At 60.9% G+C, this 25,495-nt stretch overlaps 3 protein-coding genes across 5 annotated transcripts; 2 read left to right on the forward strand and 1 right to left on the reverse strand.

The window, feature by feature from the left end:
• The first annotated feature begins 232 nt into the window (after positions 1-232).
• Positions 233-12,590, forward strand: NUMA1 (nuclear mitotic apparatus protein 1). Its single transcript, XM_042892028.1, has 25 exons — positions 233-325; positions 474-562; positions 1,478-1,557; positions 1,730-1,812; positions 2,003-2,083; positions 2,176-2,260; positions 2,454-2,577; positions 2,756-2,913; positions 3,300-3,417; positions 3,981-4,098; positions 4,370-4,510; positions 4,596-4,718; positions 5,119-8,535; positions 9,028-9,069; positions 9,705-9,773; positions 9,846-9,956; positions 10,049-10,267; positions 10,350-10,507; positions 10,595-10,841; positions 10,917-11,187; positions 11,273-11,409; positions 11,498-11,716; positions 11,916-12,017; positions 12,105-12,272; positions 12,349-12,590. The coding sequence occupies exons 1-25, from the start codon at positions 284-286 to the stop codon at positions 12,382-12,384; spliced, it is 6,438 nt and encodes a 2,145-aa protein (XP_042747962.1). The 5' UTR covers positions 233-283; the 3' UTR covers positions 12,385-12,590.
• A 333-nt stretch (positions 12,591-12,923) lies between these two features.
• Positions 12,924-16,118, reverse strand: LOC122191672 (short transient receptor potential channel 2). 3 transcript variants are annotated; one of them, XM_042892030.1, is made up of 10 exons: positions 16,054-16,118; positions 15,509-15,585; positions 15,264-15,402; positions 14,919-15,074; positions 14,684-14,829; positions 14,515-14,594; positions 14,103-14,308; positions 13,840-13,924; positions 13,555-13,673; positions 12,924-13,459 (listed from the first exon to the last, which is right to left on the reverse strand). In XM_042892030.1, the coding sequence occupies exons 2-10, from the start codon at positions 15,551-15,553 to the stop codon at positions 13,287-13,289; spliced, it is 1,149 nt and encodes a 382-aa protein (XP_042747964.1). In that variant the 5' UTR covers positions 15,554-15,585; positions 16,054-16,118; the 3' UTR covers positions 12,924-13,286. The 3 variants fall into 3 exon arrangements, with proteins under 3 accessions (XP_042747964.1, XP_042747965.1, XP_042747963.1); XM_042892031.1 differs by lacking the exon at positions 16,054-16,118 and adding an exon at positions 15,994-16,047 and having other exon boundaries at positions 14,684-14,826; XM_042892029.1 differs by lacking the exon at positions 16,054-16,118 and adding an exon at positions 15,994-16,047.
• A 399-nt stretch (positions 16,119-16,517) lies between these two features.
• Positions 16,518-25,190, forward strand: RNF121 (ring finger protein 121). Its single transcript, XM_042892033.1, has 9 exons — positions 16,518-16,591; positions 19,179-19,216; positions 19,832-19,973; positions 20,241-20,395; positions 20,668-20,775; positions 21,217-21,337; positions 22,636-22,769; positions 23,628-23,729; positions 24,236-25,190. Exons 1-9 carry the CDS (start codon positions 16,535-16,537, stop codon positions 24,354-24,356), a joined length of 978 nt encoding a protein of 325 aa, XP_042747967.1. The 5' UTR covers positions 16,518-16,534; the 3' UTR covers positions 24,357-25,190.
• The last annotated feature ends 305 nt before the right edge of the window (positions 25,191-25,495 follow it).

Raw genomic sequence — 25,495 nt, forward strand, 5'->3', positions numbered from 1 at the left:
TGTGCCTTGTGCTGCTGGCTATGCCTCTGTCCCTTGCCGACGTGGGGCTGGGAACGTCGTGCTGTGGGGACAGGGGACACCCACTGCTGTCCCCGAGGCTTCTCCCTGCTAAAAATGAAGATGTTGGCTGCTCCCTTCGGTAACACCGGGGAGCGGAGGGGACGCGTCCTTCTTCATCACGTGCAAAAGCGGAATTGTGGTGTTGGGTGCTTTAATTGCTGTTAATTTTTCCCTGTTTGTTGGTGTTTCCAGGTCTGGGCGTTACACTGGCAGCCTCGCAGCAATGCCACTCCACGCCACCAGAGCCGCCGCGCTCCTCGCTTGGGTAACACACAGTGATGGTGCTGGGGGGGGGGGGGGGGGGGGGGCCCCCCGGGCCCCCGGGGGCTCGGGGGCGGGGGACAAGAAGCCACGGTGCTGCTTGGGATTTGAGTTGTGGGTGCTGCTTCCTGAGCTCCCTAATTCATTTCTAGGTGAACAGCACCAAGGTGTGCATGGAGCCCCTTGGCGATCTGTCCCAGCTGCAGGACTGCCGTGTTTTCATCCAGATCATCAATAAGATGTGAGTGCTCAGGTGTAATTACTCCTCCCCTTACCCCCTGTGCCGTGGGAGCTGCTCTCCTTCCCCAGATGCTGCTGGGAGAAGGAAGGGGTGTGAACACTTTGGCTTTGGCTCCATGAAGGAGCACCCCACAAAGTGGGCGCAGATCCCTCCCACCGACCCATCACAGCACAGGGACCGCTTTTGGGGAGAGGAAGGGCAGAACTCCGATCTTGGGAGCTGCATGAGCTGCATCCATCACTTGCGAGCGCGAGGGTGATTAAAGCTGGCGTGTAATTAGTGCCCCAGTGAGGCCGTGCTCCCGCAGCCGGTCCCGAGGAGCTCAGCCCTCGCTATAATTATCTCCAGCACGGTGTAACAAGAGCTGCTCGGAGCAGGGCGGGGAGGAAGGAGCCATGCACTGAGATATATTTAGTCAGAGCTGCTTCACCTCTCCGGCTGCTCTGTGGCTGGGATTAGCCGGGATCACAGCACCATGCGCTCACCCCACAGCCGATCCCTGCACCAAATCCCCCCATTTGTGGTGCCGTGAGGGTGAAGCACTGTCGGCAGAGCGTGGCTGGCGGGCACGTGGTCTGCATTTGTGTTGGCTGCGCTGAGCAGAAGCGTTGGATGAGAGCCACGGCAGCCAGCTGCAGTTCCTTCCTTAAATCCAACAGCTTTGCTCCTCTCTGTGATTTGCCCTGCCCAGAATCGAGCTCCGGAGCACAGCGTGCAGTGTGGTGTGGCTGATCCTGAGGGGGGGCTCCCCCCGGTTTTATCGGGGCTGCCAGCAGCAGGGATTGCTCACTTTGCTGCCAGGCAGCTCGGGGAAAACCCCGGCTTGCAGAGAGCCAAAGAGCCGCCTCTGGGCTTTGAAAGCAGCCTTTGTTCCACCTCTTGCATAGCGCTCACGATGCCCGTGCTCTCTTGCAGCCACAGGACTGAGGAGGGGGAGTCTGTCCTGGAGCAGCCCCTGGAAGAGCGAGCAACCTTCATCTGTGGCTTCCTGCAGAGTAAGAGCCCGGCATGGTCCCATCCTGCAGCCTGGCCCCCCTTCCCTGCAGGCTCACATCTGTGGTGCCCCCGGGTGCCTGGAGGGCTGTGTCCCAGCATCGGGCTGCATCTCCTCACCCTCCTCCCGCTCTTCCTTGCTCGTGTGCTTGGAAACCTTCTTTTGCGTTGCAGAGCTCTGCAAGCACAAATCAGCCACGGAGAACCTGGTGTCAGCACAGAAGCTGCTGCAGGGAGAAGAGCTGGAGTTGGCCAAGGTACCTCGGTGCCACGCAGGTCTTTTGGCCCTTCACACGTTCTCTCTGCCGTGAGAAAACGTGGGGTACCCTGGTGGGACTGCGTTGTCCCCGGGGCTGATGGTGGCTCTGAGGTGGTGGCTGCACCTCGAGGAGAGTTGGCGCGTGCCTGGTGCCACCTGACTGCCCCTGACACACTGCCTGCTTCCAGGTAGCCGTGCTGCTCCTGTACCACAGCTCCATGAGCAGCAAGAGCCCCCGGGATTGGAATGAATTCGATTACCAGGTCCAGGTAATGCCCCGAGGTCCCAGGGTTGACTGTGCACCCACACCTCCATCCCAGAGTTCACCTGGAGCCCTGCTCTCATGGCTCCTGTCCCACAGGTCGAGCTGGCCACCATCCTCAAGTTCGTGCTGGACCATGAGGAGAGCCTGAGTGAGAACCTGGAAGCATTCCTGCAGCGCAGAGGTGAGCGTGGCCCTGGGTCGAGCCCGGTGCCAGCTGTCAGCAGTGGGGTGTGCAGGGAGGAAAGAGGAGAGGTCCGTCCCAGCTGGGGTCTGTGCTTCCTGTACACTTGGGGCTTTGGATCTGAGCCTTCATCCTCCTGATTCCTTCTTCCTGGTATGAAACCAAAACCTGAACTGTGCTCCTTGCCTCCCAGCACCGCTGTCCTCACCTGGCACATCCAGCAGCAGCTCTGAGGAGCGCTCGCCAGGGCTCTCCCACCCGCAGGTGCGCTTCCTGGAGCTGCAGAAGATCGCCTCCTCTTCCTCCAGCATGAACAAGTACGTCCTTGTCCTCTGGCACGTTTTTGGGGGGGACATGGAGGTGTCATCAGGGGTGTCCTTTGCTAACAGCAAGCACAGACACTTCCCAGAGCAGCTGGTGTCTCCTCCTGTCCTGGGCTGGGTTGCAGAGGGCTGGGCTCTGTGTCTCTGATGCTAAGCAGGGTTCTTCCTGCAGCATGCTCCCTGGAGCACCCGCCTCACCTGTGGGGGATGTCCTGCAGACCCCTCAGTTTCAGCTGCGAAGGTTGAAGAAGCAGCTGGCTATCGAGAGGGAGAACCGGGACGAGCTGGAGATGGAGCTGGCAGAAAACCGCAAACTCATCACTGAGAAGGGTCGGTGCCTGGGGGGGTGTCCTGGGCACAGGGAGGGGTCTCCAGGGCAGAGACCTGTGGGTTTGGGACTTTCTGTGATGGCTTTGTCTCTACTAGAGCCACGCTCAGGTCCTGAGCCCAGATGAGCACAGCTTGCAGCTTCAGATCGAGCATGTTGGGGTTGGCTCTGCTTTGCTCCAGTTCCTCTTTCCTTTTTTCACTCCCAATTCTGAGCAACCAGAGCTCCCTGAGTGATGCCAGCGCTGCCCAGCCTGGCTCCTTGTGCCTTAGCTTTCCCCTGGGCAGAGGGATGAGTGTCCCACGCTGTGCTGGGAGCTCAGCCTAGCAGCAGGGGGTGGTGACGTGCCCTTCTCATGGTGATGTGCCCTGCTCTCCACGCTCCCCAGAGGCTCAGATCAACATGATGCAGCACCGCATCGACCGCTTGGCTCTGCTCAATGAGAAGCAAGCTGCAGACCAGCTGGAGCCCAAGGAGATGGAGGAGCTGAGGGAGAGAAACGAAAGGTAACGCCCGCGGGTTTCTGTGTCCCTGAAAGCTTTTGGGGTGATACTGGATGCTGTTTCCTAAAGGTTCCCATTGCTGGAGCCCAGCTGTTGGATTTGGTATAGGAATCTTCAGTGCAGCCAGCGAGCTCGCAGTGGGCTGCAGCTGAGTGAGCCCAGAAGCTGCTTTTGGCCTAAAACTAGAACTCCTGAGCGTGGGTCTTTGAGCTCCCATCTCTTTACGCATTGTTAGTTGCATCAGATCTGAGCTGGGCTGGAACTGTCACTGCCATGCTGCGTCCCACTCTGTGCCCTGTCCCCTGTCTGCAGCCTGGAAGCTGTTTCACTCATTTTTTCTTATGTTGCAGAGGTTCTAACTGGAGTCCTGCAGCTCTGGTTCAGGGTGGTCAGGGCCACACATAGCTCAAACACCAGCTGCCTCAGCTGTGTTCTGCTTCATGGCTTGTCAGGGCCCCGCTTAGGGCTTTCTCAGCAGCGCGCAGAGATGCCCGCATACCCTGGTGTCCCCAGCGATGCCCTCTCTTCCCTTGCTCTTGCTGAGGTGTGCCACTGCTCTCCCACAGCCTGCTGGTGCGCTTACACGAGGCCCTGAAGCAGTGCCAGGATCTGAAGACCGAGAAGGGCCAGATGGACCGCAAAATCAACCAGCTCTCCGAGGAGAACGGGGATCTCTCCTTCAAGGTACGGGGCCGCACTCTCCTGTTTTGCATCTTGGTGGCAGTGCTCTTTGCAGACAGCCCTTGAAGCAAGGGCAGCATCAGCCTTGAAAACAAAAGCTGCATTGGCAGTGGGTGCAAAGTACATTTCGGGTTTGTCCTTTGTGGTCTGTAAACGTTGCCTGCGTTCAGCACCTTGGATGCGGTGTGGCTGATGAAGCCCTGCAAGCACCCGGATTTGGGATGGCCTCCAATGTTTCCATTGAGCTGAGCTGACTTCCCTGCTTCCCTCACAGCTGCGGGAGATCGCCAGCCACATGGTGCAGCTGCAGGATGCCCTGAATGAACTCTCCGAGGAACACAACGCTGCGCAGACACAGTCGCAAGCAAAGCAGGTGCAGCTGGAGGGCGAGCTGAGGGCTGTGCTGCAGGAGAAGGTGAGGGGCTGGGGGCGGGTGTCTGCCAAGAGCAGCGAGTGTCCCCCACCTCCTGCCCTGCTCCATCCCCTGTCTGTGTCTGCAGAAATGCCTGGAAGAGAAGGTCGAGATCCTCCAGGGGAAGATTTCCCTGCTGGAAGACCAGCTGGCCAAGCTGGGGGACTGCAGCACGCAGGAAAAGGGAGAGGTCATGGGTGATGTCTTGAAGGTACAGACAGGTTGTTTGTGATGAGAGCGAGCTCAAAGCTTTTCCAGCCATGGCAATGCCCAGCAGCCCAGCAGTCCTGCTGTGCCCCAGCATGCAGCAGTGAGGGGACAGAGCTGGGTGCTCCCTTCAGGGTGCCTGCTGTGGGGCTCAGCGTGCCACCTGCATGATGTTTGGGACTGCAACTCCCTGCTGGCTGCACCAGTGGGGATGGAGCTGCTTCTGCACAGTGGAGGAAGGGGTTTGCTCTCAGAAATGCCTGAAGTGAAGGCAGGGCTCGGCTTGTTGGGGTGTGCGGTGGGCTCGCTGGCTGTAAAGTTCTTGTGGAATTGTTGTGTGCTGCTCGAGTGATGTCTGGGGATGTTTTTGTTATGTTTTCCCTCCTTCTTTTTCTCTCCGCCAGCTGGAAGAGCTCAAGCAGGAGGTGTCCAGCCTCACCACCAAAGGCATCGAGCTCCAAGCCTCCGTCCTGCGGCTGGAGGAGGAGAAGAGCCAGCGGGATGCAGCACTGCAGGCAGAACGCAGCCGCTTCGAGGTGGAGAAGCTCCAGCTTGGAACCCACATCTCCACCCTGCAGAGCTCCGTCTCTGAGCTGCACCTGGCCAAGGAGAAGCTGGAGCAGGAGCTGCGGGCGCAGGAGGCGCGCCTGACGGCCCAGGCGGACGCACTGACGGCAGAGGTGGGCAAACTGAGTGGTTTCCTGCAGCAGCAGGAGCAGGAGGCAGCTGGGCTGCGGCTGCAGGTGGAGAAGGAGCGGGCGCAGGCAGAGGAACTGCGGCGTCGGGATGTGGCCTCCCAGGAGGCTGTCAGCGAGCTGAGCCGGCGCGTGGAGCAGCTGGGTGCCAGCCTGAAGCACAGCGAGGAGGAGCTGGCACGGGTCACGCAGGAGGCGGAAGGGAAAACCAGGCAGCTTGGGGCTGAATGTGAGAAAGCTGTCCAGGAGAGGGACGCAGCCCTGCAGCAGCTGCAGCACTTGCAGCATGCCAAGGAAATGCAGCTGGCGGCCCTGAGCAGCCAGCTGCAGAGCCTGGAGGCGGCCAGCAAAGCTTCGTCCATGGAAATGCAGCAGGAGAAAGCTGAGTTGAATGAGAAGGTCCAAGAGCTGCAAGCCCGTGTCCTCGAGCTCAGTGCACAGTGCCAGCAGAGCTCGGCCCAAGCGGGGAGCACCGAGACACTGCGAGCCCAGCTGCGGGAGCTGGAGGGCAAGCTGAAGGAGAGCCAGCAGAAGCTGGCTGACAAGGAGAAGGTGGCCAAGGAGAACACGCGCCTGCAGGAGCGGCTGCTCTTCCTGGAGGAGTCAGTGCGCAACACAGAGGGCATCCTGGAGGATGAGAAGAGGAGGGCAGCTGAGAGTCTGGAAGGGAACCTGGCCCGGATTGCAGAGCTGGAGGCAGAGAAGCAGCAGCTGGTGCAGCGTGGTGAGCAGGCCCTGCAGGAGCGAGGAGAGGAGCTGGCCAGGAGGCAGGCACTGGAAGCACGGCTGCAACAGGTGGCAGAGGAGCGCCGGGAGGAGACGGCAGCCCTGCAGCGGCAGCTGGCAGAGGTGGCCAAGGGGGAGGAAGGAGAGCGTGGCAGGCTGGAGAAGAGGCTGCAGGAGCTGAACCGGGAGAACAGGCAGGCCTGCCAACGGCTGCAGGCCGAGCAGGAGAGGGTGGCAGACCTGGAAGCCCGCATGGCACGCATGGCCGATGAGCAGCAGGAGCAGCTGGCCGCCCTCCAGGCCCAGCTGGCTAGCGCTAAGGAGAAGGAAGGCAAGGAGCAGGAGAAGCTGGCGAGCGCCGAGCGCGTGGTGAAGTTGGAGGCAGAGGTGCAGAAGGCGAGCGAAGCGCTCGAGGCCATCTCCAAGGAGCTGTCACACGAGAGGCTGAAGTCCAAGGAGCTGGAAGCCATGGCCACGCAGGAGGCCGGCGAGGTGGCCCGGCTGAGCGTGGCGCTGGAGGAGGCAGCACGGGAGCACGGGCAGGAGCTGGCACGGCATGAGGAGGAGGCAAAGCGCCTGCAGAAGGAGCTGGAGGACGCCAGGGCTGATTGCGCTGCTGAGAAAGCACGCAAGGCAGAGCTGGAGGTACAGCTGCAGAACTCCATCAACGAGCAGCGGGTGGAGCGCTCGGCGCATCAGCAGGAGCTGGCGCGGTCCCTGGAGCTGATCGAGGAGAAGGAGGGAGAGCTGGATGAGCTGCGGCTGAAGAACGTCTCGCGGGGCGAGGAGCTGAGGGACCTGCAGAAGACAGTCAGCAAACTGAAAGGGGAGCTCGCCTCAGTGGAAGCGGTGAAGGAGCGGGCGTCCAAGATGGACAGCGAGCTGCAGGGCTTCCTGGAGGCAGCCCGGAGCCGGGATGCCGAGGTGGACAGCATCAAGGCGGTGTACGCCAAGGAGGCATCCCTCAAAAACCTGGAGGAGAAGATTCGTCACCGAGAGCAGGAGTCTGGCTCCAGCCAGGACCTCTACCAGGAGAAGCTGAAGGAGGCCCAGATGCTGAGCGTGGAAGTGGAGCGGCTGGAGCAGAAGTGCCGGGAGCAGCAGGACACCATCACAGGGCTGGAGAAAGCCGTGGCTGAAGGCCGGGCTGCCGCGTCCCAGCAGCAGCAGGCAGAACTGGAGGCGTCACGGAGGGAAGCGGCGCAGCACCGGGAGACGGCAGCAGAGCTGCAGAAGCAACTGGAGGCCTCACGCTCAGCCCAGGCCCTGCAGGATGGCAACCTGGAGAGCCTGAGGAAGGAGCTGCAGGACAAGAGCAAGGAGCTCGCCCAGAGCAAAACGGCTGTGGCTGCTGCCGAGAAGGAGCTGGCATCCCTGCGTGCTGCGGCGCAGGAGAAGGGCCACCTGGAGGAGGGCTGGAAGGAGCAGCTGTCACAGTGCATCCAGGAGCTGGAGAGGAAGAACAGCCTGCTGGGCAGCCTGGAGCACGAGGTGTCCATCCTGCACCGGCAGCTCACCGAGAAGGAGGGCGAGAGCAAGGAGCTGAAGCGGCTGATCATGGCCGAGTCGGAGAAGAGCAAGAAGCTGGAGGAGAGGCTGCGGGTGCTGCAGACCGAGATGGCCACGGCCGCGTCGCGGGCGGCCGAGCGCTGCTCGCTGATGAAGGTGGAGGTGCAGAGATGCCAGGAGGAGATGGAGAAGCAGCGGATGACCATCGAGGCACTGAAGAGGGACCGCCACTGCCAGAGCGAGCGCGAGGAGGAGCTGCGGCAGGAGGTGAAGGTCTGCCAGGACAAGTTCTTCCAGAAGGAGCAGCTCCTCTCCTCCCTGCAGCAGGAGCTGGGCAGTGCCCAGGCGTTGGCCGGAGAGGTGGTGCCGCTGAAACACCTCTGCCAGCAGCTGCAAGCTGAGCGTGCCTCGCTGGAGAGCAAGCACCGCGAGGACCTGGAGCAGAGGGCGAAGGCCACCAATGCGCTGCAGGCAGAGCTGGCCCGGGCCAGGCTGGAGGTGGCCGAGCTGCCAGCCCTGCGTGACAGAGCAGCTGAGCAGGAGCGTGCGCTGCAGCGGCTGCAGAAGGAGGCAGCGAGCTCCAGCGAGAGGCTGGCAGCCCTACAAGCAGCCAACGGCCGGCTGGCTGAGGAGAACCGTGCGCTGAATGAGAGCGTGAGCCGCGGGCAGCAGCGCCTGGATGCTGAGCTGGGGCAGGTGAGGGAGAAGCACACACGGGAACTGGAGTGCGTGAGGCTGGAGGCGGAGAAGGCGATGGCCAACAGCAGGCAGGAGGCCGAGGAGGCGGCCAGGAAGCTGGAGGCGATGAGCAATAAGTATGAAAACGCCAAGGTGAAGGTGCTGGAGGAGAGGCAGAAGTTCCAGGAGGAGAGGCAGAAGCTGATGGCGCAGGTAGGGGCTGGCGGAGGCTCTGCGGTGTGGGTGCACGACGTGGGTTTTGGGGCAGAGCAATGGGGATGGGGCTGTGCCATGGGGGGGGGCACGTGGGCTCTGTTTCTGTGTCACTCTGTGTCACTCGCTTCTGCTGGCTCTGCCCAGGGCTGTGCTGGCTTCCTGCTGAGTTGGTTGCCCATGAGCTTCCCAAAAGCCCTTAGAGCCAGGGCTCTGCTCCCACCCCATCCCCATTCCTAAGCCATGGGCTGTCTTACAGCCCAGGTTCACCAACCCCAAGTGTCTTTGCTCCCACCCCATCCCTGTTCCTAAGCAGGGGGGTTATCTTAAGGCCCAACATTCATTAAGGCACAGGGGAAGCCCCGATTTCATCACAACCCTACAAACCCTTCCCTTGGGCCCCTCGGGATGGGAGCTGGGGGGCTGCACACCTGCAGGGAGCAGTGCCCTGCGCATGCCATGTGTTCACCCTTTCCTTTTTGCTTGCCACAGGTGGAGCAGCTAGAGGTATTTCAGAAAGAACAAGCAAAGCAGGTAACACACATGGAGTGTCAGCTGCTTAAACGGTGACGGCGTGCGGCCCCATCCGCCTGCCAGCAGAGCTGCTGCCTCCTTACCCACTGATGGCAGCGGGGTGTTCCCAGCTCCAGGTCTCTGGGCTCTCATGTTCACCCCATGGGGAGGAGGAACAGAGTTTCCCACCCTTCCACCCTCACGCATTGAGCTGGAGGCGTTGGATCGCGGGTGTTTTTTTATTTGATTTGATTTGATTTTGTAACGCAGCACTTGATCTCAGAGCCAATCTCTGGGGAACTGTTGCTGCTCGAGCAGATGTGGCCAACGTGGGGCTGGTCGTCACGGGGTCACCCCCATCCCCTGCCCCACCTTGTGGGGACAAAGCCCCCATCCCTGTCCCCAGCCTAGAGGTTTCGCAGGATGCTCCCTCGTCCCTGGGGAGGTGACGGCCCCTGGGGCAACGCGCTGAACTTTGGCACGGCAAAACCATTTGGGGCTGAGCCTCCTCCCGCTGCTTGATCCCACTGTGGACAGTTGGCGCTGGAGACGGCTGCGTCGGCCACGGGTGTGCGAGGGGATGGCCAGAGGAAGGGGGCAGCAGAGTTTTCCTTCCCTGCCTGCTGCCCTCGGGTGACCAACCTGTGCCCTGCCAGGTGGAGGAGCTGAACAAGAAGCTGGCACAGCATGAGAAGGCCACGCGGAGCCAGCAGCAGAGAGTTAAGGTGGGTAGGGGCAGCTGGGGCAGCTCTGCTGTGGAGCTGGGGTGGAGGTCTGATCCGATCCCTTCCATGCAGGTGCTGGAAGGAGAGCTGCAGAGCGAGGCCACGCGCCAGCAGGAGAGGATGGCTGAGCTGCAGGAGCAGCTGGCACAGAAAGAGCAGGCGGCCGAGCACTACAAAGCCCAGGTGAGCCGCTGCAAGCCATCGCCATCCCTGCGCTCAGCGGGGGAACCTCGACGGGCTGCTGATTTTTTCCCTCACCTTCTGCTTCTTCTCAGATGGAAAAGGCAAAAACTCACTACGACGCAAAGAAGCAGCAGAACCAGGACCTGGCAGAGAAGCTGAAGGCCATGGAGCAGCTGCAGAAGGAGAACGCGGAGCTGAGGACGGAGTCGGAGCGCTTGGCCAAGGAGCTGCAGCAGAGCGTGCTGCAGGCCAAGGAGGCCGAGCTGAGCTGCAGGGAGCTGAGCGGGCAGGTCCGCAGTCTGGAGGCACAGGTAGGCACAACCCAACTCTCTGCCTTCCTCCTTCCTCTTCCTCGCTCTAAGAGTGGACCCACCTCTCCCTGCTTCCCCCCAGCTGGAGTTTGCTGACCAGCAGCTTCGGGAGCTCGGCAAGTTGCCGGCCCCCAAGGCCACGCTGAAGGAACCGGAGAGCTTCCGCCAAAACCCCTCCGACCTCAGCACCGACAGCCTGGACCTCAGCCTGGACGAGGGGCAGCCACTCAACTCCACCAGGTACGGTGCTGCCTTGTGGCCTCGTGCAGCCCCCAGCCCCGCTTTGCCCCCCAGCCCCACGCTCAGCCCTCGTGCCCCATCCTGCAGGAAAGCCACCCGCTCGCACTCGGACGGCTCAGCCGTGCCAGATGGCGCAGAGCCACGCACGTCACAGCGGCTGCCACGCAAGGTGGAGTCCTTGGAGAGCCTCTACTTCACACCCATCGCCAGCCGCACGCAGCCCAAGCTGGAGAGCAGCACGGGTTCTCTGGGCGACGTGTCGCTGGAGTCGGGCTGCAGGACGCGCTCGGGGCGCCGCCGCACCACGCAGATCATCAACATCACCATGACCAAGGTGAGCGGGGCCGAGCCAAACGCTGGGCTGGGGGTCTGCTGCATCACCTCACTCTTCCCCTCTTCCTTCTGCCAGAAAGAGACCGCCACGGAGGAGCCAGGCGGCGCGGACGCGTCCTTCAGCAGCATCCTCTCTGAGCAGCCCCAGAAAGCCGCCCCAGTGCGTTCCCGGCTGCGCTCTGCACGCTCTCTGGCCAGCTTCTCCTCACAGGACTCCCTGACCAAGCTGGACACCTCCTCCCCTCAGGAGCCATCAGGCCACGCTGCACTGCTCAGCCTCCCTGGCTACCGGCCGGCCACACGCAGCGCCCTGCGACGCTCTCAGGCGGGCAGCAGCTCCAGCTTGGGTGAGCGGGGCCGGCTGGGTGCAGAGCTGTATCCTGGTCTAAACGCGGGGCTGCCCCTCTCCAACTCTCCCCATTTTGCTTTCAGGTCGCAGCAGCATCTACCTGGGGACGTGTCAGGATGAACCGGAGCAGCTGGATGATTGGAACCGCATCGCCGAGCTGCAGCAGCGCAACCGCGCCTGCCCGCCGCACCTCAAGACCTGCTACCCTCTGGAGAGCCGGGTAACAGGGGGGGCACCCAGCCACCTCATCCCACCGCACCCAGCTGTGTGCAGCCCCTGACTCCCGCTCTTCCTCCCCACCCCTGCAGCCTTCTGACTTGCTGGGCACCATCACGGATGAGGAGATGAAGACGGGCGACCCGACGGAGACGCTGCGGCGCGCCAGCATGCAGCCCTCGCAGATCGCCGAGGGGACGGCCGCCCGCCGCGGCACGCTGGGAGCGGGGTGGGCTCCCGGTGGCATCACCACCAGGCAGCAGCGCAAACGGCTCTCAGATGAATCCCACCAGGGCCCCGAAACCCCTGAGGTGAGCGGAGACCCCTCGGCGTCCCACCCCGAAGATCAGGGTGCGAAGCGCCAGATGCTGCTGGCCATGGAGACTCTCCTGGTGCAGCTCCGAGCCCTTCTGACTTTCCCCGCTCCCATCCCAGCTCTGCCACCTGGGTTGCGATCCCACTTCCCAGCTGAACGTCCCCACTCATCCTCTCTCTTGCTTCTCTTCCCAGTCCAAGAAGCCTGTCAGCTGCTTCCCACGTCCCCAGACCCCCCGGGAGCGGCGCAGCTCCCACCTCAGCCGGCGGAGCGAGCAGCAGGCGCCCAGCAAGCAGGTGGGCGGCTCAGAGGGACTTTGGGAAGGAGAGCCAGAGCTCCCTGGCCCATCCTGAGCCCCTCGCCGTCCTTCTTTTTCCTCCCAGCCTGAACGGCGCCAGTCGATGGCCTTCAGCATCCTCAACACCCCCAAGAAGCTGGGGAACAGCCTGCTGCGCCGAGCTGCCAACAGGAAAACCACCCCCAAGAACTCCCCCCGCGGCACGGCGCGCCGCTCGCCCCGCATCGCCTCCACCAAGTCGCCCAAGGGCAAGGTGGGCAACCTGGGGGGCACCTCCTGAGCCCCCTTTGCGGGGTGGCCATCCCTCACCCCCCTCCTCTGTCTTGCAGGCCGGCCGCAGAGCGCTGAAGGACACCAAGTTCTGAGGTTTCCCAGCCTGTCTCCTCGCTCCTCCTTGCTGCCTCCCAGCTCAGCGCCACCAAAGGGACTCGGGACCGCTGTGGGGCACGCGGGGCAGAGGGAATGGGATGGTGCCATCAGTCCCCGAGGGACCCTGGCTCCCTGCTGCCCTCGTGGAGGGGGGGAGGAGACCTTTTTAAAAGTGTTTCTACTTGTAAATAAATTGTATTTTTCTCCTGCTGTTGGAGTCCTGTTTCTACGGGCAGGAGCAGCGCCGCGGGTTCAAGGAGTTCAAGCTTTTGTGCAAGGGTTTAGTGACTGGTTCTCACTAAACCACGTGGTGACCGTTGGATGGTTGGACTGGATGATCTTGTAGGTCTTTTCCAAGCTTGGTGTTTCTGTACTGCCCCCAGCACTGGGGCCAGGAGCAGCTTGATTCAGTACCGTGGGCTTCGTGCCACGCTTTGCCCTGTCTTCTTCCCCCCACTCCTCCTCCCCCTCGTGCCCACCCCATCCCCTCCAGGCAATGCTGCACCCAGAGTTCTCTTTTCTCTCCTTTGTTTTATTTCTCTCTCTCAACTCCTCACACCTCCAGGAGCTGCAACCTGCCCTAAAACTCCACCCGCAGGGCCACCATCAGCCCCACGTTCCCTACACCCCGCACTGTGTCACGGGGAGGGAGGTGATCAACCCCCCTTGTAGTCAGATGCTCACATTTACTGGTCCCAGTTCACACTGCTGAGTGGTGCAGTGATGGGAGCAGCAGCAACGTGGCTTCTTCCTTCAGCCCCCTGGGCCCTGCTGCCTCCTCTCCTGCGCTGAGCTCGTGCCACGTGGGGCAGAATTGAACGAGCACCACAAACCACAGCCCCAGAGCACAGTGGGGCCGAGTCTCTCTCTGCAGATCATTGCTTGTTGGAGGGGTCCATCACTCCCCACAGGTGCTGCAGTGCTGCTCCACCTCTGCTGAGCTGAAGCAGAGCCCGCAGATGGGGCACAGCACCGGGCTGCTGGCAGAGGAAAGCAGCTCCACCTCGGGGTCGGATTCTTCCTCACCGCAGCGGGAGGCGTGAGCGGGGAGCAGCGCTGTGCTGAAGGAACCTGTGGGGATGGGGGTGGAGAGGAGGTTGTGCCACAGCTTGGGGCTGAGCCCCCATCGCTGCTCCGTGCTCGTGCCCACCTCTCCAAGCACCCACCTGAGCAAATAGGGCACAGAGCCATCTCCCCCCCGCTTCTCTCCCCTCTGCTCGCATTGCAGCCCTGCATTCTTGCTCTCTTTCCTGGCCCAGGATTCCTGGTGAGAGGCTGAGGGGACCTGGGTGGTGGAGGGGTTGTGGGGGTGAGGATGTGCAGGGAAGCAAGAGAGGGAGCTGCTGGATCCCAAGCACATCGGGTGCAGGGAAGGGAGCTGCTCTGAAGGATTCAGAGCCACAAAATCAGAGTGAGGGTGGGAGAAGCAGAGCGACGCAGAGATCCATTACCTGCCCACAGCTCTGCCAGCTCTCTGCCTGCTGCCCGACTGCCTGCGGGTGCGCTTGGGGGCTGCTGGGACTTTCAATGCTGCACCTGCAGGAGAGCAAGAAGAGATCCTCCCTTCGTACGTGACCTCCACCATTTTCTCAAGACACGTCCTACCCTGCCCGGCTGAACCCTGGCTGCCAGGAGAGCCAGGATCCCTCCTCCAGATCCACAGATCCCCTCGCCTGAGCTCTCAGCGGGGCACAGCGCTGAGGCCCTCACTCACCCCGTGCTGCAGGCTGTCCCTGCTCTGCGCTGCTCCCCGGGTGGCTGGCAATAATTCGGGGTGGAGGCCTCACGGCACGGCTCTGCGCTGCTGACAGCACCATGCGTGCCGGGCGGCTGAGACGTGCTGGGCTCCAGGCATGGGATGCAGCACTGGGCTCCAGCTGCTGCAAGCTGCTCTTCAGCTGCTCCTCCTCCTGGGAGCTCCTGGGGGCAGAGAATCGTTGATCCCACTTCCCTGTGCCCCCCAGGGCTGGGGGACACCTCTGACGCAGGGAGGGATGCGGGCACAGAGAACTCAGAGCCCAGATCCCCGCAAATGCTGACTCAGAGCGAGGCAAAGCAGACCCCCATGATTACCCCACATCCATCTTTCAGCCCCACACCCCGACCCCAACCCCAGGGCTACTCACAGGCGCGCTTCTGCAGAGGGAATCCGGCACAAGGAGGCAGGGTTGGAGCGCTGGGGGCTGCCCATGAGCTCAGCGTCCTCCTGCAGGACGAGGCAACATCCCAACATCTGCTCTGTGCTCCCCACTGCTGTGGGGCTGGAAAAGGAGCCCCGGTCCCACGTCAACCTACCGCTGCGGGGTGGCACAGCTCGGGCTCCAGCAGTGTGCGCACGCGGATGAAGCAGAGCCCAAACTGCCCGCGGTGACGGAAGGGTTGGCTGCAGGTGAGCCGCAGGCGGTCCCACTTCTGCCCCACTGCCAGCTCCAGGAAATCTGCTGTGGGGTCATTGGAGGGCACAGGGCTATGGGGCAGCCCCACGCAACCTCTCCGCTCGACCTCTCGGAGAGGACAGGTTCAACTTTACCTTCTTTAAACATGCGGACGCCGCAGCGGTTGCGATCCAGCTTGGAGTCGGCCGGTGTCATCAGCGTGACGCTGGGGACCAGGGTGAGGTAGGGGCGGTCAAGAGGCCACGAGGAGCGACCCACCTCGATCTGCAGGAAGGCGCAGCCCCAGTTCCCTGAATAAAAGCCCAGGGAATGAAATTCAGGGCTTGAGGAGCGCTCACTGCTCCTCCCAGGGCTTGAAGCACGTCTGCTGTGCAATCCTGACCCACCACGAGCATCAACCTTTCACTGCAGCCCCTGCAAAGGGCACGAGAGGAGGACGCTCGTCCCCACCCAACAGCCTGAGCCCCCCATCCTCATACCAACATCGATGTAGCCGATGGGGACGGCTCTCTCCAGCTGTAGCTCCACCTTAAGCTGCCGGCTGCGCTCCTGGGGGCAGCTGAGCCAGGGCCGACGGCCATCGGGGGACAGGAGGTTCTCCACTGGGTACCGGGGGTCCTGCAGGAGGGGGAAACAGCACAGTGCTGCTCAGCTCCATGCCTTGATGGGATGGAATGACACACGGATTGCTCCACGCCCCCCACAACAGCCTGCAGGCACAGACCTGGGAGGAGAAGGACACGATGTGGCTGATCTTCACCGGTGCCATCTGGGGCTGTCCTGCAGGGTCAGCTTGTGGGGCTGGAAGGGAAAAGCAGCAGTGGGTGGGATCTGTGCCCCCCCGATGAATCCCTGCCCCGTTCAACGCTCAGCGTGCCCCATTTCCATCCCCCAGCCCTCCCCGGCCCCACTCAGCCCTCAATTCCACCCCACAATCCCCCTATCCCACTCCCCCAGCCCCATTCCACCCCAAACACCCCTCATTCCACCCCAAGCCCTACTCACACCCCACAGCTCCTCAAGGCCCACACCACACGCAGCCCCCCAGCCCCGCCCCCCATTCGCACCCCACATCTCCCCATCCCACCCCCGGCCCCACTCAGCCCCCAGCGCCCCACAGCCGTGCATCCTATATCCTGCACACCCCCAGCCCCACATCACAGCCCCTTCACCCCCAACCCCCTCCAGGCCCCTCCGCACAACTCCCACCTGAATCTCCCGCCTAAACTACACGGCTCCTGACCCTTAACCTCTGACCCCGCGACTCACTTCCGGTTCCGGCCCCGTCCCAGGCATCCCCAAAGACTCCGTCCTCTTCCCGCTTCCTGTTTCCGCTCGGGCCCTCCCATTGGACACGAAGGCCAGCTTCCGGTTCCGGTTTCCGCCCATACTCAAGCCCTCCCCGCATGCCCTGCCGCGGTGCATGATGGGATATGGAGTCCTCCTGCAGCGCCGCAGCACCACCTCTCGGGGAAGGGACCGTCCGCCGTGTGCGTTCCCTACGGAGAAACGTGAGAGCATCGCGCTGCCAGCACGGCCGTGCGCCTCTCGCCGGGAGCGGAAATGAGCGACGGTCCCCGATTCTGACAGCGCGAAGCAGCGCTTCTGACAGCCGTTCCGCCCCTTCTCGCTGTTGATTGGTCGCCGGCCGAGCGCCGAGCGAAGCGATTGGAAGGAAGCCCGGCGAGGTGGGCGGTGATTGGACGAAGGCGGCGGAAGGAGCTGGCGGGAGGTGGGGGGGGGCAGCAAGATGGCGGCCGTGCTGGAGGTGGAGGTTGGCGGCCCAGGAGAGCGCGAGGCGGAGGAGGTGGGGGCTGAGGAAGGGCTGGGAGGACCTGGGAGGGTCATAGGGCCTATGGGGGCCCGTGGGGTGGCAGGACTGAGGGGGACGCTGAGGAACGGCGGCTGTGGGGTGGCCCTCGGGGGGTCTGCGGGGGTCCCGCGGTTACCTTGGGGCCGAGGTGCGAAGCTGCAGAGCGAAGGAGCCTTCAGAGAGCTGTGAGAGGAGGGCAGTGCCCTCCTGTGCGCTCGGTGCCACGGGCGCTGATGGGGTAGAGGTGCTGTGGGAGGGAGGGAGCTGTGGGTTTCCCCAGAAAATTGGGGCTTTGAGTCAAGCGTCTCAGATATTGGGGCTGCGCTGGGTTCTGGGGTTTGTGCTGGGCTCTGGGGGCTGCGCTGGGCTCTGGGGGCTGCGCTGGGCTCTGGGGGGCTGCGCTGGGCTCGGGGGTTTGTGCTGGGCTCTGAGGATTCTCCGTGTGCTGAGCAGATCAACAGGGTGAGAGGGGAGGGCCTCAGTTTGTGCCATGGAGAGTCAAGGTGGGCACTTTGGATAACTTCTTCTTCCTAAGAGCGGCCAGGCGTTGCAAGAGGTTGCCCAGGGCAATGGGGGCAGCTCTGTCCCTGGAAGTTTTTATGAGCCATGTGAACGTGGCACTGAGAAATGTGGTTTAGTGCAAAGGCAGAAGACGCTGAACGCTGCTGATCAGAGCCAGCTCCATCCTTCTGACTCCTGCCATTTAGATACTGACCAGCATCCATCAGATCCCATCTCATCCTTCTCTCCCCCAGGTGCTCAACCCTGGGGCGCTCAGCTTGTCCCCATCAGGAGCTGCTCCAGGCCTCCAGCATCTCCTCACCCTTACTGGGCTCTCCCCAGCAGTTCCCTATCTGCCTGGAGCTGGGGAGCCCAGCACTGGGTGCAGCACTCCAGGTGCGGCCCCCCACCCCCCCAGGGCAGAATAGAAAGGAGGAGAACCTCCTTGCTCTGCTGGCCAAGCTCTGTGCACTGCCCTCCAGGGAACCATTGGCCTTCTTGGCCACCATGACAAACTGCTGCCTAACAGGTCAGCCTGTGGTCAAGTGTTGGCCAACCCTTGGCCAACCAGGACGTCGCTGTCCCTCTTGGCCATGGGGACACGCTGCTGCTTTGTGGTCACCCTGTTGGCCCCCAGGTCCTTCTCCACACAGCTGCTTTCCCTGAGCTGTGGTCCTCAGGAAGGAGATTCCTGTCCTGCATCGAGCAGAGTTGGATGCTCGCCCCGTCCTGCAGCCTTGGAGCTCTTTGGTGCTGCTGCTGCCTTGTGAAGCACCGGTTGTGGCCCTTCCCCAGAGGGAGGTGGTGGTTCCCTGAGCTGAGCATCGGGTCTGTGGTGGCTTTGGGGAATAGCACAGGAGTTTCCTTCCGAGCCCACAGTGCTGTGTGTGGGGAGAGGATGGGGGCAGAGCTCTATATCCAGGGTGCGTTCCCCACGCCGTCCCAGCAGCTGCACGCAGCACAGGGTCGTAGCGTTGGCCAGGTGCTGGTGTTTTTATTCTGAACAGGAAAGTTGGGTTGGAGCCTTGGGAGTGCTGGGTCAGTTTGGGGTGAGATTTGCCAGGATTGGGGCTGTCAGGAGCCCACACACACCTGTAAGAGGCTGTGATTTCATAGAACCTCTGGCTTGCAGGGAGTTAGAATCCTACAGTATCCCAAATTGGAAGGGACCCACGAGGATCATCAGATCCGACTCGAGTTGAGCGTTTTGTTTCCATCTGTTTCCTTCTCACAGAATCACAGAACGGCCTGGGTTGCAAAGGAGCACAGCGCTCATCCAGCTCCAACCCCCTGCTGTGTGCAGGATCACCAACCAGCAGCCCAGGCTGCCCAGAGCCACGTCCAGCCTGGCCTTGAATGCCTGCAGGGATGGGGCATCCACAACATGAGAGTGATTGCTGTGCTGACAGCAGGCTGCACAGCTTGTTAGAGGCAGAGCAGTGACTCTTTCAGCAGGTCAGGAAGCTCAGAGGAGAGCCCTGGCATCTCACAGATCTGCATCCTTCACCTGCAGAGACCGCGTCTCCCGTGGCTGTTGCTTGGGGACGAGGTGCTGCTGCTGGCATCTTGCTGTGGGCTGTGCCTTTTCCTGCCTGGGGACAATTAGGACAATTAAGGAGCAGAAGGGAAGCGTGGCACCTGAGCCCAGAGCTGTGTGCTGTAGCCCTGGGGACAAAGGTTGGAGCTGTGCCCTGATAGCCTGATAGCAGAGTCCTTGCCGTGACTTCTCACAGCCGTCTGAGCGCTGAGGTGCAGGGAGGTGACCTGGTGCTTTGGTTTTAAGGCAGAGGTTGAAAAAGCCCTGTGAGGAAGGTGGAAGGCAGAGCCAGAGGTTTCCCCCCCCTCCCCCCTTTCCAAGTCCTGGGCTCAGAAGTTTCCTCCTCGTATTTCAGAAGCGTCCCTGAGGTCTCAGGCAGAAGCTTTGCCATTTGCTGCTACCTGCAGGGATTGAGTTTCTGTGAGCAGTGTGCAGCTCCTGCAGCACGCTCGTGTGTTTGGGGACATAAGGACAGCAAAGCAGCCAACCCTCGAGATTGCCATCGCTGCTCCAACGTTGCTGTTGTATTTTTTGTCTCCTTAGGTCGACCTTTCACACCTGTCCCCAGAAGAGAGATGGAGGTGAGTTTGTGCTGGGAGCAGAGCTGAGAGCGCAGAGGAAGCCTTCAGCCTTCACCCACGTGGTGCTTTTTGCTGGAGGGGAGCAGGGGGCCTCTTTAAGAAGGCAGTGCTAATGTTTGACCTTCAGAGTGCTCGCTGCTTATCCCACCTTCTCTCTTGGCCGAGCCAACTGCGGGCAGACGCTTGCTGAGAAGCCCGCTGGGGCTCATCTGCTCTCATTATCAACTTCTTGACGGTTCCTGGAGATCAGAGAATTGGCCTTGCCTGTTGGATTGGGATTTCTTTCCTAACCAGACCCATCTTTTTGGCTTTAAGACCGTGGATTCAGGCTGTTGCACGCCCTCATTCCGCCCTGGCTTGCGGCCAGGCAGCGCTGCATGCAGGAAACCACAGGTGTCAGCAGAGAACAGCTCTGTGGCCATCACTTGTCGCGGGTTGCACGGAGCTGGGGTTGCCTAGGCTGCAGCTGGGGTGGGCTGGCTGATCTTTAAGATCCACGGAGCGACTTGCAGAGCTGCCCTTCTCCCTTTTTCCAGCAATGCGGGCAGCCCTGCCGTGCCCTTCGCCTGCTCTGTGCCCTCCTGCTCTTTATCTGCCTCCTCCCTCTTGCTGCAGGGTGGAACACGCACTGATGCACGCCAAGCACCGTGGCCACGAGGCCATGCACGCCGAAATGGTGCTCATCCTCATCGCCACGCTGGTGGTGGCGCAGCTCCTGCTGGTTCAGTGGAAGCAGAGGCACCCTCGCTCCTATAACGTAAGTGTCAGCCAGGGCTTTGATGTGGTGCTTTAGCAGCAGGGCCAGAGATGGGGCTGATTTCACGTGCTGCTTTTGAGGAGATGCAGAGAGGCATCAGGGCTGTGCCAGGAGCAGGGAAGCAAACCTCGTGGCTTCCTTACCGCGTTTCCAAGCGGTGCCTGGAGCCCTGTGTGAAACGTAAACCCAGCCTGTCCTCCTGTTGTCCTCCATGAGAGCCCCAGGTGCTGTGAGTCACCCTGACGTGCCTCTCCTCTGTTCCTGCAGATGGTCACCCTCTTCCAGATGTGGGTGGTGCCTCTGTATTTCACGATAAAACTGTACTGGTGGCGGTTCCTGGTCGTCTGGCTGCTCTTCTCAGCAGTCACAGCTTTTGTCACCTTCAGGGCCACTCGGAAACCCCTGGTGCAGACGACACCCAGGTGAGTGGACGCAGCCGTGGGGAAAGCTCAGCCCCGGGGTGAGCACTGCAAGGAGTCCTTTCAGGTTTCACTGCCCCAAATCGTAGTCTGAAGTTTCTGCTTTGGGAATCCAAGGACTGGGAGCTGCCGTGGCAGAGGCAGATCTGTAGCTTGAATTCAATTCCCGACCTCTGAAGCCACATTTTGTTGAAATCCCTAACTTGGAAATTAAAACGGTTCTGTTCATTCTGGGGGGGGGGAAATGGTCAGCAGCTTGTTTTGAATTCTTGCAGGCTGGTTTATAAGTGGTTTCTGCTAATATACAAGATGAGCTACGCCACTGGAATCGTGGGGTACATGGCTGTGATGTTCACCCTGTTTGGTCTGAACTTATTGTTCAGGTGAGCAAATCTTTTGGGTGTGAGTGCTGGGGGATGTGGCAAACCACGGGGAACGGGGTCAAAGCCAACTGCTGAATGGGGCAGGAGGCCAAAGAGAGACTTCTGGGGTGTCCTTTCCCCACGGATGGGGTCGTGGTGAGATGCTGATGGGGAGCTGTGCTTCCAGCTGCTGGCAGCTCCCTCCTGCTCCGTGCCTGTCCAGCCTGGGGGCAGTAGTGAGGTGTTCTTTGCTTCTCCAATAAACCTGCAGCTCAGGTCTGGCGGTAGCAACGGGCCTTATCCCAAGCCAGCTTTCATTTCAGAGAGATTAATTTCTTCTTGACTAATGAACAGACCTGGCAGCAGCCAACAGGGACGTGGAACTGTAAAGTGAGGGCTTCTTTGGAGAGGATGTGCCTAACCCTAACCCTGCAGCAAAGCTCTTGGTGTCGTGTGTTGTAGAATCAAACCAGAAGACGCGATGGACTTTGGCATCTCTCTCCTCTTCTATGGTCTTTACTATGGGGTCCTGGAACGGGACTTTGCAGAGATGTGTGCAGACTACATGGCCTCCACCATTGGGGTGAGTGAGGGCCACCCCGATAACAGGTTCTGGGATCGAGCTGCTTGCAGCAGGAACTTTTCCCTCCCCAAAATGGGAAGGTGTATCGAAATCCACCTGAGCCTTTAAAATCTCTGGTGCTGAAATGTGGTCATTTCTGGGGCCGTGTCTTAAGTGCATCAATTCTTTATCTGTAGCCACAATTCCCTGTGGCTTGTGCCCTCTGCAGCTTGTGGTGCGGACAGGGCCTGTGTTCCTGCAGTGGTGGCCTAAAATACAACACGAAGCAAAAACTGAACGAGGGCACCTGTGGGGTGAATCGCATTCCTCCTTTGCAACAGTCCTTTAGGGCTCTGAGAGCTCTGCATCCTTCCCCTCCTGCTCTCCAGGCTCACTGCTTTGCTTGCTGGACGTTCTGTCTGTCTGTAGGACTCAATCCTGTGGAGAAGGACCCAGGGGTCCTGATGGCCAAGAAGGCCAGTAGTGCCCTGGTTGGCCAGCAGTTGAGCACAGGCTGAACATGAGGCAGCAGTGAGTCCTGGTGGCCAAGAAGGCCAATGGTGTCCTGGTTGGCCAAGGGTTTGCCAACGATTGACCATGAGGCAGCAGTATGACCTGAAGGCCAAGGTGGCCAATGGAGTCTTGGTTGGTCAACAGTTGAGCACAGGCTGACCGTGGGGCAGCAGTGAGTCCTGGTGGTCAAGAAGGCCAACGATGTCCTGATTGACCAAAGGTTGGCCAACAGTTGACCACAGGCTGATCATGAGGCAGCGGTATTTATCCTAGAGGCCAAGAAGGCCAACGATGTCCTGGTTGGCCATGATACAGCAATCCTGGTAGCCAAGAAAGCCAACAATGTCCTGATTGACCAAAGGTTGGCCAGCAGTTGAAAAAGGCTGATCATGAGGCAGCAGTGTTTCCTAGTGGCCAAGAAGGCCAATGCTGTCCTGGTTGGCCAGCGGTTGACTACGATTCAGCAATGTCTCCTGGTAGCCAAGAAAGCCAATGCTGTCCTGGTTGGCCAATGGTTGACCGCAGGCTGACCGTGAGGCAACAGTTTGTCCTTGTGGCCAAGAAAGCCAATGGGGTGCATGGCACAGAACGTGGCCAACAAGGTGAGAATGATTCTCCTCCCCTCTGCTCTGCCTCGAGGAGGCCAAATCTGGAGCACCGCACCCAGCGCTGAGCTCCCCAGCTCCAGGCAGACAGGAAAACTGCTGTAGTCCTTTCCCAGGCGGTTCTATCAAAAGGTTTTTCAGCCCCAAAAGCTCAGGCTCTGCCTCAGCCCTCCCTGACGCTTCGCTGTGTGCTTTGCTCAGTTCTACAGCGCTTCAGGGATGCCCACCAAGCACCTCTCCGACAGCGTCTGCGCCGTCTGCGGCCAGCAGATCTTCGTGGACGTCAACGAGGAGGGGATCATCGAGAACACTTACAGGCTCTCCTGCAACCACGTGTATCCTTCTCCTCCACAGCCTTATGAGAGCCCTGCAGCTTTCCCCATTAAAAAAATGTGGCGTCCTGGGCTGCTCTGCTGATGTTGCAAATGGGAATGGACGACATCTCTGCCCCGCGTGGGCTTTCCACCACCTGCAGCTGTGCTGTCAGTTCCGAAAGTGGAAGTGGCTTTGGCTTTGTTCAGCTCTGCTGATTAGTTGGGCTTCTTGTTTTTTCTTTTTCTCCTGCTGGCTCTGACTCAAGGGATGGAGATGGGAATGCGCTGTCACACTGTTTGCAGCCAGGTGCTTTCCCAGCTGCTCCAGGAGCGCTGCAGGCTGGCTTGGGAGTGCTTACAGCCGTGGGGCTGAGCTTGTGGCTGCTGGAGGAGGTGGGGCAGAGCTGTGGGGCTGCTGGAGTGGGTTCGTGTCGGCTGCTTTGTGGGTGAGGAGCCAGCCTTGCCTTCCCCAGACCTCGTGGTTCTGGTGATGTCTGTGTCACACAGCCCTGTGACTTGGGGTTTGCATTGGGCAAATCCCTCTGACGGCACTTGGCAACAGGCTGAGAAGTATTAAAGGAACTGGTGAGCTGGCAGAGTTGGGGCTTGTGATGCTCGCATGATTTGCAGAGGCGCTGTCTGGCCTCGCAGACCTTCCCCCACATGGGTTTCCCCGTGCCCCACTGCTGGCTCCTGCCCTCCCCTGGCTGCTCAGCAGGATCTCGCAGCCCTTCCTGCAGCTTCAACCCCTTGCTCTGTGCCTAGAAGGCTCTGGGCCTTCTAGGAAAGGTTTTGTCCTCACTCAGCACAGGCAACTTCCCATGCCCTGCATGCGAGGTCAGTTCCTCCCAGGAGGTTCCCCTTAACGCTGCTCTCCAGCTTCCACGAGTTCTGCATCCGTGGCTGGTGCATCGTGGGGAAGAAGCAGACGTGTCCATACTGCAAAGAGAAGGTGGACCTCAAGAGGATGTTCAGCAACCCGTATCCTTTCTCTGTGCAGCAGCAGCAGCAGCAGCTGGGCTGACAGCGTGGGTTCAGCTCCCAGCCCTGCACGCTCTGATCCTGGAGCTGTGGAGCAGCTGTAGGAGCCAAGAAGCACAGAACCCTGAAATGGGTTGGGTTGGAAGGGACTGTACCAGCCATCCACTTCCTGCCCCTGCTGTGTGTTGATGTCAGATAGTGCTGAGGTCAGGGCATCAGGCCACACAGCTGAGTGGCTTTGTGTGCAAAATGGAGTGATAGAATGGTTTGGGTTGGAAGGGACCTTGAAGCTCACCCACTCCCAACCCCCTGCTGTAGGCAGGGACACCTCCCATAGCCCAGGCTGCTCACAGCCCCATCCAGCCCGGCCTTCAGTGCTTCCAGGGAGGAGAAATAGATCTGTGTTGCGTTGCCTGGCAGCTTCCCCTTACCTGGTGACCCAAAGCTTAGCTGAAACCCACCAACTTCAGACCGCTTTCGTGCTTCCTTCACTCGTTTGCACGCAGCTGGGAGCGACCTCACGTCATGTACGGGCAGCTGCTGGACTGGCTGCGCTACCTGGTGGCCTGGCAGCCCGTTATCATCGGCCTGGTGCAGGGCATCAACTACATCCTGGGCCTGGAATAAGGGCTGGCAGCTCCCCATCCCCACCACGGGCAACAGCACGGCGCCGGCCGCATCCGTCCATCCCCACAAGGGGGGGTTCGGCCACCCCTGGGGGGGGGAAGGAACGAAGCAGCGCGGACTCAGCCCTCCTCCCGTCGGGGGATCCGGACCGGTTTTTAAACGAAACGATTCTTTTAATGAGAGTATTTAAAAACGACACACACACACACAAAAAGGAAACTTGCTGTGGCCGCCGATGAGAACGGATCGTCCCGGCGGCCGCGCAGCGCTGCGCTCGGGGCTGGATCTCCCAATCCTGCAGCTTTCGAAGGACTGGGGCTCATCTCCAGGTTATTCTGTGCTTGGAAAACGGCAGAACCCACCGAGGAAAGACACACGGCTGCCCTAAAACGCTTAACCTAAAACCCCCGCTTTGATGCGAGGCGGGGGGAGGAAGGAGCCGATTCCGAGCCCGCTGCTTTTTGTACACCGTCTTTTCTACGTGTCCCCGTGCCGGGAGTGTGCTGCCCTCGGCCGGCGGGATCTGCGGTACACGGAGCCGTGGGGGCACCCACGGGAACCTCCGCACATCGGTTGCTCTTTAGCAGCGGATGGAAGGACGGAGGCGTGGGGCTGAGGAGCTCTGCTCTGCTTCCCCCGGTGCGTGGAAGCCCCGGGTTTTGTGGTCGGCGACGTGGTGGCGTTCCGGTGACTCTGAGCCGCGTGGCCGAGACACACGGATGCCGTGATGGCCCACCTGCCCCCCATCGTTCCCATTTTAGGGGCGAAACCGATGGGATGGCGGCTGCGGTGCCATCAGAAAATCAATCGGTAATAAAACGTCTTCGAAAAGCAGCGGGCTGCCAGGGACCTCTCCGTTAATTAACGCTTCGTCGGGCCGAGGGATGGAAGAGGAAAAAGAGCGGGGGTTCCCCTCGCTGTCATCCCCGGCGATCGACGCTGCTCCCGGCTCTGTCGCGACTTTGGGGAGGTCCCCGCTTTACGGGAAAGGGAGAAGGAAGGGCAAAGCCGGTGACTCACCGCTCCCTGCCCATAAAACGGCGCCGTCCCGAGCGCTGCCGCACGATGGCTTCGTGCTCCCACCCCGACGGTACGGGCACGGCGTTCCGGGGATGGGATTTGGGCTATGGGGGGGGGGG

The sequence above is a fragment of the Lagopus leucura genome, unplaced genomic scaffold (assembly GCF_019238085.1).
Source record: "Lagopus leucura isolate 7727_CA_CO unplaced genomic scaffold, USGS_WTPT01 91-0_obj-0_obj, whole genome shotgun sequence".
In the NCBI taxonomy this organism is placed as follows: Eukaryota; Metazoa; Chordata; class Aves; order Galliformes; family Phasianidae; genus Lagopus; species Lagopus leucura.